The sequence below is a fragment of the Bos taurus genome, chromosome 2 (assembly GCF_002263795.3).
Source record: "Bos taurus isolate L1 Dominette 01449 registration number 42190680 breed Hereford chromosome 2, ARS-UCD2.0, whole genome shotgun sequence".
Classification (NCBI taxonomy): Eukaryota; Metazoa; Chordata; class Mammalia; order Artiodactyla; family Bovidae; genus Bos; species Bos taurus.
Window position 1 is genome coordinate 46975276 of NC_037329.1, and position 13298 is coordinate 46988573.

Sequence of the window (13298 nt, forward strand, 5' to 3'; positions counted from 1 at the left end):
TGGTAATTGCTAAGTCTGGAAGAGTTTGTTTTTGTTGGCCTTTCACATCTGAAAACCTACAAAAACAGTGTATCCTAAAATACAAACAGCCTGATTTCCTTATAGTTCTAAGTAGAGGTTTTCAATTCTATCAGCACATCCTGTCTGCTTTGCATCCAAGTTTGTTTGTCTGTATTAAGTCATTCAACTTCTCGCCCCCTATATTCGTCTAAGACCATCTTCTGCTGCCCGAAAAGATAATGAAAGAGCCCACTTGGTGCCCGCTTCTTCTCTTGTCCCCAACCATTCATTCTGCACACAGAAGCCAGAGCAATATTTTACAATATACCTAGCATCTTGTACTCTATAGCTTCAACACCCAACACATTTCCAATGAAATCTAAACTTCTTACCAAAACGAAGATCCTGCATGTCCTGGTCCTTATCTCCATCAAATCCTTTCTCCCCCTTCCACTAAGCCTCACCAGCCAGCCTTCCTGTTCACTGTAGAAGCCAAATCTTACCCTTGCGTTTGCTCTTCCCTCTTACTGACATGTTTTTCCTATAGATCTCCACAGAGCTGATGTGTTCTGGTCATTCGAATCTTAGTGCAAATGTAGATTCTTCAGGGATTTCCTGACTACATAGTCAAAGGCATCCACTCATTCTGTCAATATTTACCAAGTGCCTAATATGGTCCAGGTACTGGATTACACACTGGGATCTACCAGACAACTAAACAAACTAAAGAGATGCTCAAACGTTTGTCAAGTAAACAAAGGAGTCACTTAAGCATCGGTGTATCTCAAGAGGACAGAAACCTTCTTTTGATTTACAGTAAGTAGGACTTTTCTAGAGGTGTCATCAAGCATTTCTGACATTCTTAGAATGCCTTAGTCAACATTGTGGTCTATTTGTTCTCACTGGTAAATATTAATTAAGAAATTCTTCCTCAAAGCACACACAAGTATAAATTGAGGCTATGTCATCAGTTTCCATGTACTCCCAGATTAGTCTGATGTCTGGATAGTCTTGTCAAAAGTTCTCTGATTTCTATACAACATCACCAGCCTTCTGGCTTGCTAATCTCATCACATAAGATGCCTTTGCTCAGAGCCAGTTGAGAGAGATCTAAATGAGGTCTGGTCACAAAGAGAGTTCCAAACTCAGCACACTTACTTTGTGGGCACCATTTATCTTCTGCCCATCGATTGCAGTTATAATTATCCCCTGCATTTTCACAGGTAAAACACTTGAAGCTGTTTGGAAATGGTGTAGCTTTAAAAAAAAAATGCAAAGGGAAACAATATAGTTAAATTTTTTAAACATCAGATATGGAATAAAATTAGCAACTTTTACCAGAGCAAATAAAATTTACAAATCATTATCCTTACAATTTCTGTTTCTGTCAAGCTGGGCTTAACTGCCAGACTTTGGGGCATTTTCTTTATCCCCTTTTCTTTGAATATTTCATCTATGAATATGCACTACACAGTTCTGCAGATGATTCCACGAGCCACTTTGAAATACCCATGGTATTGTTCTTTTATAATTTGGGAATAAGTGAAGGTTGAGTGCATGGGCAAAGATGGTGGTAGTATTGGGACCAATACTTTGATATATTATTGGTCCTGAAAAGAACTGGAGTCATTAACCTGAGCTTGAATTCTGCCCTTTTGACTAAGAAGTAATTTATTATTATTACCTAAAGATCCCCATGACTTGCAGAGGTATAATAAAGGTTAAACAAGAGATTGCATGAAAGATCTCTCTTAGGATCCCTGGCATATGAAACCACATTGATTTCCATCCCTATGTAGTTGCTTTACAGCTAGGCTTAACTTCAAACAAGTAATTTCATTTGATATGTCAATTATCCCTACATTAGACATCAACCGGGAATGTAACATTTAATATCAGGATGATAGTAATTCTCAGGCCTTTGTGCTCAGGCAAGAGTGTTATAGAAACAAGAATTATGAGCTGCTGGCAGTCTGGAATGACAACTACTAGTATGTTCTTTTTGTCTTTATGCTTTCTTTTTTCTGCCTTGTATCTTGTTATTTTGATGGGCAAGAAATCAAAAGGATAAATTTGACATTTCTCTATAGACAAGAGTGTAAAGCCCTGTGTGAAACATTTAATTCTCCTACTTTTGAAGACTGAAATAAAGATCAAGGTAACCCAAACCATCCTAGTAACCTGACCCCAAGTTGGGATGATAATTAGAAAGCAGTGGGTATTTCACATACAGGGGAGGGTATTATTGATGCATAAACCAAGAGCAAACTATCAAAAGCTAAAACTCAGAGGACACAAAATTAATTACCACAAATACATTTCAGTTTTGCCTATGCATAAAAGTGAATTAGGTAGGTAAATAAATAATGAAATCCATTTTCACCTACTAATTCAGTGCAGTTTTAAAAATACTAAAACTCATTGCTGGTAGGTGAATAGTTAATGTAAAAATTGGCACTACCTTTTTGATTTAGTAATTCCTAAAATCTGTTCTAAGGTCATTAGCCAATGGAAAATGCATTTTAAAAGATTTTCAGTGAAGCATAAACATTTAGTTTGGTTATGATTGTGTGTGTGTGTCACTGCCAGCTGTATGAGTGAAAACATTTTTTAATGTAAGACATTAAGATACTTTCAAAATCATGGAAACGTATTCAAAATACAATGTAAAGGAATAAAAGCTATTGCAAAATTAAATCTGTTTGATCTCAGTATGTCACATATTTAAAAACATATGCAGAGAAAAAGAAACAGAAGGATATGCAGTTGAAAATCCTCACATAATCTTATGTCAGCCCTCCATATGTCCCTCTGCAGACCACGTAGTACTATTTACTATTGAAAAAAATCCACATATAAGTAAGTGAACCCAGGCAGTTCAAATCCATTGTGGTCAAAATGTATGCCAAATGTATACCAAAATGTAAAGAAGACCTCGCTCTGAATCTTGGGATTATGAATAAATTTTCTTATTCTACATATTTGCCAGTCTTTTGGAATTTTCTGTAATAATCAAGTATTAATTTTATATTTTTAATAATTTGCTCATCATATCTTTAATAATTTGCTCATCATAAAGTTATATCAGGCTTAAAAGGTTAAAAATTTGTCAATAATTCAGATTTTATGATAATGATGTCTATGCTAAGCTATCAAGTATACAATCACTACCAATTTAGAAATTTGTAATAAATGGTAGTTCAAGGTGTGTGGGGTGTATGTGTGTATGGCTATGTAGAATATATATGTATACACACCTACTTATGACTGAATGTCCTAAATAACAAAATTCAAAGTGCAGAATGGTAACTATACAGGAGTATGAACACTCCTCATGGACGAGTATAAAGACAGTTGTTCCCAAACCTGACTGTGTAACTAAAAAGAAGAGAGGAAAAAGAGAAAGAATTTCACATCCCACCCTCCTGACTACTGAATCTCTGGAGAAGAAACCAAGGAATATGTAATTTTAAAGGCTTTTGTTGTAATTCTGATACTCTTCCAGGTTTGTGAATCACTGGCATTAACATTTCTAAAACTATAAGATATATCAGAGAAGTTTTACTTGTCTGAAGAGAGAGAAAGGAGGGGAGATTTTATACATAATTTATGCAGAATCTTCCCTACAGTCAAAATCCTTCTCCAAGGATCAGCAAAGAACACTGAATTTCCCCTGCTGAGCCATTCTTAGGGACAGTGTTCAGAAAATGATTTTAAACATGAACCCTTTTAAGACTTCAGCAGGAAGCCAAACCATCTTAAAGAAATGGAGAAAATTTCTGTCACCATGTGTCACCCTTACCCATGGAAGTAATGAAGACTTTCTGATTTATGCTTGATATAAACCAAATGTTCCAGAATCAGCAAGGTTACTATAGGGAAACAGATTTTAGTTATTCCGATCCCATGTCACGGACAACGGTGACAACCACTACTTACGATCAAGAGGAGGCCTCACGTTATAGAAGTTGATGTTCTTGGCAAACACCCGGTTTTCAGAGAAGATAAAAGTCTGGACCACAGCTACAGTGAGGGCGTGACAGAGGAGCAGCATTCTGACCCCAGGTGTGGGGAAGTCGAACACTCATATACCTGTGGTGAAAAGAGAGGAGTTGAGTTTATCTGCGTTTTATACATCACTGTGCTGTGCTTAGTCGCTCAGTCGTGTCCTACTCTTTGCGACCCCATGGACTGTAGCCCGCCAGGCTCCTCTGCCCATGGGGATTCTCCAGGCAAGAAGAATACAGAGTGGGTTGCCATGCCCTCCTCCAGGGGATCTTCCCAACCCAGGGATCAAACCCCGGTATCCCACATTGCAGGCAATTCTTTACCAGCTGAGCCACCAGGGAAGCCCACGAGGAGTGTTTGGCTTCTGTTTGGAAAAGCTTGATTATTTAAACGTATCCAACCATCTACTTGTTCTATAGAGCCACACCTGTGACTTAAGTGCACTCTTCCCCATCAGGTGAAAGCTAAGCCGTTGCTACCTTCTACCGGGCAGGCTCTGCAGGACACCTGCTGGCTTAGGTCCCAAGAGATGGAGCAGCAGTCCTGGCCTGCCTGCACCCCATTCCATCACTGCTCGGCCAGAGCTGGCTGGGTGACTTTGTGCTGAGTCACCTGATCTTTTAACAATCGCACTTTGGTTCAATGGGTTGCTCCACTGAAGTTGCTGAACCACCTCTCTGAAATTCCAGTCCCTGAGTCAATACTTAAAACTTGATGAATTTTGCAATTTTTTCAAAACTTGGAAGACACAATAAAAGTTGGAACAGTAGGAAGGACGGTGAGTAAAAGGGCAACCAGTTTGAGAAACAAAGCCTCTACTGGGCCCCAGAGCACACAGACACTGAGAAGAGAAATGAAAGTAACTGTGGAAGGCCGTCCCCACCTGTATCCTGTCTCACCAGGAGCAAGGGGCGTGGCCAGGAGGTTCGCAAGGGAACAGAGTAACAGTTGTTTGAAAACCACACACATAATGTTAGTTCTGGCCCACAGATACTGCTTATTGCTTTCAGCCACTTAAAGTTGACAGGGCCAAAACCCAGAGAAAGTGGTTTGCACACAGCACTCAGTAAGGTGTTTCATCTTAAGCCCATTGACTGTACCCTCTTGAAGCAGACCTGCTAGTAAGGAAACCTTCAGGAGAGATGCTCAGAGCCTGTAACATCACCAGGTTCGTTTCACAAGCGGGAGGCGTGGGCAGCAGAAAAAGGAAGTCATCTGGAGTCCAAAGACTTTGGTTCAGGTGCTGGCTCTGCCATTTATTAGCAGCCTGACCCTGGGCAAGCTCTTTAGACTCTATTAACCTCAATTTCCTCATCTGTAAAGGGGTTTAATAACACCCAGCCTGCCTACACCCTGGGTCATTGTGACCATCCAATAGAGGCTTGAGTAAGATCACGTAGAACTGCGTGCATAAGAGCACTTGTAAGACAAGTTCTGTGAAAATGGTGGAATCTTAGGGTTCAAAGAAAATGGCTGAACCCGTATTCTTGCTAATTCAATAGGTCTCAGTGGGTTTAGGGAATCTTCTAAAGGAAAAAAAAAAAAAAAGATCTCCACATAGCTAAGCATAATCCCTGACATGGATATTTTCCCTGCAGCTAAGATTAAGAATGCATAATTTCTAGGGATTTTATGCCATCTCTGAGTATACTGGTTTTGCCTAAGGGGATAATAATGCCTACCTATAAGCTGAATATTAGACAAAATGTACCCACGACAATATACCATCCCTACAGCTGGCTTCTGCCTCTGAGAGAACTAAGTCTCTAAGGAAGGACTCAGGGTGAAAAAACTTGGCAAGTTTCACAAAACAATAATGCTAAACGCTGTATACACTGCATCTCAGCTCAGTCCAAAATCAGACCTAGTGATATACAAATATGTATCTCATTCTGCCCTTGTTCATTTTCCAAAGGTCAATCACAATTGACCTTTCACAGTTACTGGGTTTCCAAATCCTATTGTTAGGCGCTTTCTTAAAAAAAAAAAAAATGAACATTTAACCAACTCTATAATTCCTTATAAACAAGTGGCTATATTGACACAATTCCACTTCTCCTATTTCTTTCTCTGAGTTGGACTATTCCATGTCTATTATAAATCTGTAGCCAAGTAATGGATACCCTCTTTGTTACATTAGTGGAGACCCTCTAAGTAGGGGAGACTAACCCCTCTTTCACAAACATGACTGTGTTCTAAGAGCAATTCAGAAGTGCTCTTGTAAATAAGATGGTGGTGGTGGTTTCGTCACTCAGTCGTCTGACTCTTTGTGACCCTATGGACTGTGGCCCCTCAGGATCCTCTGTCCATGGGATTTTCCAGGCAAGAATGCTGGAGTGGGTTGCCATTTCCTTCTCCAGGGGATCTTCCTGACCCAGGGATCAAACCATGTCTCCTGCACTGGCAGGCAGATTCTTTACCACTAAGCCACCTGGAAACCCCCTGTAATATAGAGAGAATGCATAAGATCACAGCGTTCATATTATCTATATCCAAGTCCCTTTTGCATCACTAAGTGACAACTATGGGACTTGAGACAAGTTGCTTAAGTTTCCCAAGCCTCAGCATCCCCATCTCCAGAACAGGCATAATGACAGTCCCTACTTCACAGTATGGAGGTGAGGTCTAAGTGACATCATGCAGAGAGAAATCAGCCAGTGCTGGGCACATGGTCAAAACTGTATTCATTGAGCACTTTCTATTCAGTGGTAAACAGCATTAGCTCAAGTACTTGCCTTCAAACCTACCATCTGAATAGCACCTAACAAAAGTTCCTCAACCTCTCTGTACCATAATTTTTGCATCTATAAAGTGGGAATAATAATAATATCTACCTCATAGGGGTATACAGATTTGTTCATACATATCTATCTATCTCAATACTTATGTGCTCAGCATTTTGCTAATTCTGAAGCATTTACTATTATGAACACATCACCAAGTACTTCGGAATCGCAAGTCAGAACCCCTAATTTTCCTCACGTCATCTCAGACAAAAGCCCATCCATTCAATACACCATTACTGACACCTAGTACATAACAGACATTTTCATCGCTGGATCCCCAACAAAGTCTTTGCTCTCAGGCAGTTTGCATTTTAGAGGGAGAAGACAGGCAGTACATATGGAAAAGGCCATAATTTCTGACCATTGTAAATTCTGTGGAAGGAACATGGTAAGGTGTTATGTCGGTGGACAGAAGGAAATGTTTAACATATATGGTGAGCCCAATACGTCTGAGTAGGTGACATTTATACAGGTGAATTAAATGTTGATAAGGACATGTTCAAGCAAAGAATCAAGGGAAAAGAAACCAAGTCCTTAGATCAGAAGAAGTGTGCCTCACTGGGGGAACTCAGAAAGCAGCTAGTGTGACCAGAGCATGAGAGAGGGGGGAACAGACAAAGCCAGAGTCGGTGAGGCCAGACTACACAGGCACTTCCAGGCCATGGCAAGGATCTCAGATCCAGCCGAGTCGAGAAACTGTTCTGTTTTAGATTATCTAGTTTTGAAAACTACTCTCAAGAAAGCTTTGTCTCTGGAAAGTAGTAATTGGTCCAAAATGCCTAGTCCTATTTCTAGCTCTGGGAAGAAAGGAATACAAATAACAGTGAACACAGAGGAAGGAAGAATTCAGATATACCTCAAAGGTTCTTCTGGATAACATCATGCATGATATGATGGCTCATGGAAGACTTAAAAACAACGGAAGGAACAACAAACCCAAGAATTAGACATGTGTTGTGGTTTCCCCTTTCCTGGAAAAAGCACTGTAGAGAATATAGTCTCATTACTATTGCCCCCACAAGGTGGGGGTTCAGGGGCAATACGTGCAAAGACCCTAGCACGCAGCCTGGAACACAGCATGCCCTCAAAATGTGTCTGTGCAGTTTCTTCTAGCACAAAAGTTGATAATGGTGAAAAATAGGCCACAAGAATGTTGCTTCCATATAGACTAGATGTATTTTCCTTTCTGGTTTTAGTTAAAACAGCATAGTCTTATTCTATCAAGATCCTCTCAAACTGCAAAGGTTTTACCTGTCAGATGAGGGAAGCACCAAATAACAATATCTCATATTTTCCAGAGTATGTTTTATAATCTACTACATACTGCTTTTCCCATGGCACCTATATTTATCTCTCTTTTTCAGTGTATAGGTTTGTGTTAACATGACTGTTTTATTTTTCACAACCCAAAGACATTAGGATAATGAAAAAGCAAATGACTAAATTATAGTATCTGAAAGTAGTTTCACATTTGGAATCATTTCATGGAGACTCTGAACTAAAATTTATCTGCTGAGGCTTTGCTGAGTAGGCTCTTGTTGCAATCTTTCTTGCAGAACAAGGTTATAGCAGAATTTGTATTCTGCTCCAAAAAGGGGAAAAAAAAATCTTGAACACAAGCTAAACTAAACCATTCTGTTACTTTCTCTAGGACTATCACACAGCAGAGTTCTCCATGTAGGGGAGGGGGACCTGCAAGGAACTTAAGGTTATTTGCAATATCATGTCCATACATATTTTCCCCCTGGGTTAAGACCCACACATAATGGTTAACAACAGCTGCTCTCTGACTTAGAATACAGCCATCATAATTCAGCTTCCTGTAACTTGGATGTTTTCTTACTTTGACACTAACATAGCCTCACATAGATATTAGGTACCTGGTCCACACTTCTCAAACCCACGGCTGGCTCAAAACATCCCCACCCCACCAACCCCCAACAAAGCTCATCACCATTATCCATCTTTCTCAGATAGAAGACCTTGTCAGAAACCCCTAACCTCTGATGCTGGTCTTTATTTTAGGAGTCCTCTCTTTGGAAAGTATATTCATTCTTGTTCCAGAATGCAGTGTGCTTCCTTGCCAAGAGAAGGGATTTCTGCAAGGCACATCTGTAGGGTTACAGCAGGGACAGGCAACTCTCAGGCACTCAGGGAATGGCAGGTAGCCAGATGTGTAAATTTAGGAAACTCCATATGAGACTGGCCCACTACTGCCAGGAGTAATGGATGTACATGGCTCATGGTCCAGCAGCATGACTATTTCCCAGGTCCCAGCCATGGTCATCATCCCATCCTATACGTGGCATTTTTAAGCTTTCCTGGGGTACATGCAGGCCTCAGGAATGGCACATCCTTGACCTCAAGCTCTTCTGAGATAGGAAAAGGACCTCCATCACTTTTATATCCCCTAGGTCCACACTCAGCACATGGTAGATATTCAATAGATACATTTTGGAACAGAACGAACATCATTAGTTATGACCTATAAGGAGCACCTTTCTTAGCAAGTAAGACAGATTGTGGGCAATAAGGAGCTGGCAGGGCATCCAATGATGATAAAACCATGATGGGATCAAAAGGGGATTTGAAACCCGAGATCAGGCAGAGGTGGTAAACACCAGCACAGCTTATACAATTGCTAAAAATGAGTCAGCAAGCACCAGGCCAACCGCCACTGCCAATAAAACAAATGCAATATAGATAATTTAAGGGGAGCAGCTCTCCTAAGTCCAACATGCCTATCAACACCTGCATTCACACCTTACCGCAAGCATCACTTATCTGCGCTAAGACACTTTAATGGCAAACCTAATGGGCCTGCCTTCCCTTGTAAAAAGAATAGAAAGCAAAGAGAAAATGCAACCTGAGTGCTGGAATTTTACTCACAGTGGAAAAGATGAAAACACTCCTCAGAAAAGGAGAAATTTGCCAGGAAACTTTACAGTCTATCACAAGGGTAGTACTACTTGTTTCCAGCTATTTGAGTTTGACCAATGGTGATATTCTGGTTCCCAAGAAATTTGGCAAGATGAATCACGGGCTATAGGTTGAGACTGCTTCAGCTGTCTTCCTTGAGGGGACCTGACCTGGGCAATGAGAGCCTGGCCCTGCAGCTCAGAGTTGACCCTCTCTGACAGATTCTCTGTTTCCAGCACCTGGATAATTCCCCTCCCCCGCAACCCAAGTTTAAAATTAATTGTAAAGATATTTAATTTAGCATTTCTATGTGCCTGAAGCAAAATACAAGAGAGAATTTTAGTTTATGCTTAGTCCATCATCTTTATCTGAAAATACAAAAATCTCCATAGAGTACTATGGATTTTACTCTTGCAAAAAACATTCAATAGGGAAAAATGGAATCATGATTTGACCTCTCTTTACAGCTTGTCCAGATCTTGAAAGCAGCATGTTTATAAGTCATACATTCATACTAGGTACTGCGCTAAGCACTTATATACAACAGTGAGTTAGAGACATGGTCCCTGTGCTGTCACACATTATTGGGGTCCAAAAGTTAACGTGAGCCACTGGTGAATTATGACTGTCAAAATTAATACAGTCATCTTTGAGGGGGAAATGATGGGCTTTAGATTCAGGAAGACCTAAAGACCCTGACTCTGGGAAAGACTGAAGGCAAAAGAAGGGGGCAGCAGAGGATGAGATGGTTAGTTAGCATCACTGACTCAATAGACATGAATCTGAGCAAACTCCAGGAGATAGTGATGGACAGGGGAGCCTGGCATGCTGCAGTCCATGGGGTCACAGAGTCAGACACAACGTAGCGACTGAACAACAACAAACAGGATAAAATTCTAGGTCTACCTTTCATACTCAGGTAACCACAGAGTTAAGAAGTACTGTCCCTTATCTTTGACAAAGGAGGCAAGAATATACAATGGATTAAAGACAATCTCTTTAACAAGTGGTGCTGGGAAATCTGGTCAACCACTTGTAAAAGAATGAAACTGGACCACTTTCTAACACCATACACAAAAATAAACTCAAAATGGATTAAAGATCTAAACGTAAGACCAGAAACTATAAAACTCCTAGAGGAGAACATAGGCAAAACACTCTCCGACATACATCACAGCAGGATCCTCTATGACCCACCTCCCAGAATATTGGAAATAAAAGCAAAAATAAACAAATGGGACCTAATTAACCTTAAAAGCTTCTGCACATCAAAGGAAACTATTAGCAAGGTGAAAAGACAGCCTTCAGAATGGGAGAAAATAATAGCAAATGAAGCAACTGACAAACAACTAATCTCAAAAATATACAAGCAACTCCTACAGCTCAACTCCAGAAAAATAAATGACCCAATCAAAAAATGGGCCAAAGAACTAAATAGACATTTCTCCAAAGAAGACATACAGATGGCTAACAAACACATGAAAAGATGCTCAACATCACTCATTATCAGAGAAATGCAAATCAAAACCACTATGAGGTACCATTTCACACCAGTCAGAATGGCTGCGATCCAAAAGTCTACAAATAATAAATGCTGGAGAGGGTGTGGAGAAAAGGGAACCCTCTTACACTGTTGGTGGGAATGCAAACTAGTACAGCCACTATGGAGAACAGTGTGGAGATTCCTTAAAAAACTGGAAATAGAACTGCCTTATGATCCAGCAACCCCACTGCTGGGCATACACACTGAGGAAACCAGAAGGGAAAGAGACATGTGTACCCCAATGTTCATCGCAGCACTGTTTTTAATAGCCAAGACATGGAAGCAACCTAGATGTCCATCAGCAGATGAATGGATAAGAAAGCTGTGGTACATATACACAATGGAGTATTACTCAGCCATTAAAAAGAATACATTTGAATCAGTTCTAATGAGGTGGATGAAACTGGAGCCTATTATACAGAGTGAAGTAAGCCAGAAGGAAAAACATAAATACAGTATACTAACGCATATATATGGAATTTAGAAAGATGGTAACAATAACCCGGTGTACGAGACAGCAAAAGAGACACTGATGTATAGAACAGTCTTATGGACTCTGTGGGAGAGGGAGAGGGTGGGAAGATTTGGGAGAATGGCAATGAAACATGTAAAATATCATGTAGGAAACGAGTTGCCAGTCCAGGTTCGATGCACGATGCTGGATGCTTGGGGCTGGTTCACTGGGATGGCCCAGAGGGATGGTGTGGGGAGGGAGGAGGGAGGAGGGTTCGGGATGGGGAACACATGTATACCTGTGGCGGATTCATTTTGATATTTCGCAAAACTAATACAATTATGTAAAGTTTAAAAATAAAATAAAATTAGAAAAAAAAAAAAAGAGAGAGAGAAGTACTGTCCCCATTGCCAGTAAGACAAGTGAGGCTTAGAGTCAGGTGGGCAAATTTTCTAAATTGTGTGGACTGAGTGCAATAACATAGGTAATTCCTATTTTACTGAGATGATGTTCAAGACTTGTTCTCCCTCTCCTTTCCTGCCCTGAGGCTTCTTCAGACAATATTAGCAGAATAGAGATCAGATCAAGGGATATAACTGTCTAACTCCATTCCATACCAGCTGGACCAAATCTGGTACACAGTGTGGAGTTCTGGGCACTCATTTCTCAAGAAGATTCTGAAGTTCTCTCTATTGCAACCAAGTGGAAAGCTGGGATGAATGACTGCCAAGGTTCCTTCACTTCTAATATTCTATGATTTTAGGGGAAGAATATTAATGAAGACTTTTAGTTATGCCCTAAAAAGTCATAATGAAATACAATATTACCATAATATTTCAGATTCCCGCTGTTCTCTTTTAAAGAAAATCTTTCAAAAAATCTCAAACACAGGATCAAAAACTCACCGAACTGAGTATCTCATTTCTAAACATAAAGGTGTGCATTTTACAGTGTTAAGATGGGAGTTGTTCCTACTACATGCATTGTGGTACAAGATACTGTCTAAAACTGTGCTAATATTAAAATCATTTCATTATGCAAACCAAATTTAAATCTAATTGTGAATTAATACAGGGCCCATAAGTATGTAATTTGGGTGAAGAAATAGTCTAATCAATTGTAAAGAAATCTTTTTAAATGGGATTCAAATTTTAAGAAATAGCTAAAAGATACTTCCAACGTAATAGCTTTTCAGCTGCATTTTTGTCCAAGATATAATTTTACATCTTTTTGAGAAGGCTTTCATGACACTGGAGAAATAAGACAGTAAGAACTCCAAATGAACAATATTTAAAAGCTTAGATGTTTAAGACTTGGAAAATGGATTCCTTTTACAAAGGATCAAGATTGGTTTATTGTGTTTCATTGAACTATTTGGACAGATGATAGAGACCTAATAAAATATGTTAATTGATTATATCTAATAGTATCCTTCACATGGGTGGAATAATTTTTACACAGTTTGCTTCCATAAGTGATTTTTAAGAGGCCTATGCCAAGTCAATTAAAGCATTAAGGTTCTCAAAATACGGTGTAAAAACCATACTGGATGAAAGGAAAAATAAAGATCCTAACCCCTTGTACAAAT

The 13298-nt window shown here is 39.8% G+C and overlaps 1 protein-coding gene across 3 annotated transcripts in view; it reads right to left on the reverse strand.

Moving 5' to 3' along the window:
- The window catches only part of LYPD6B (LY6/PLAUR domain containing 6B), a 237378-nt gene that overhangs the window by 12845 nt on the left and 211235 nt on the right, over window positions 1-13298 (reverse strand). For all 3 annotated transcript variants that reach the window (XM_002685362.5, XM_059880188.1, XM_059880186.1), the window contains exons 3-4: window positions 3940-4092; window positions 1159-1257 (exon numbers count right to left, since the gene is read on the reverse strand). In XM_002685362.5, coding sequence (XP_002685408.1) covers window positions 1159-1257; window positions 3940-4054 — 214 coding nt within the window. In that variant the 5' untranslated portion in view covers window positions 4055-4092. The remainder of the gene's footprint in view (window positions 1-1158; window positions 1258-3939; window positions 4093-13298) is intronic.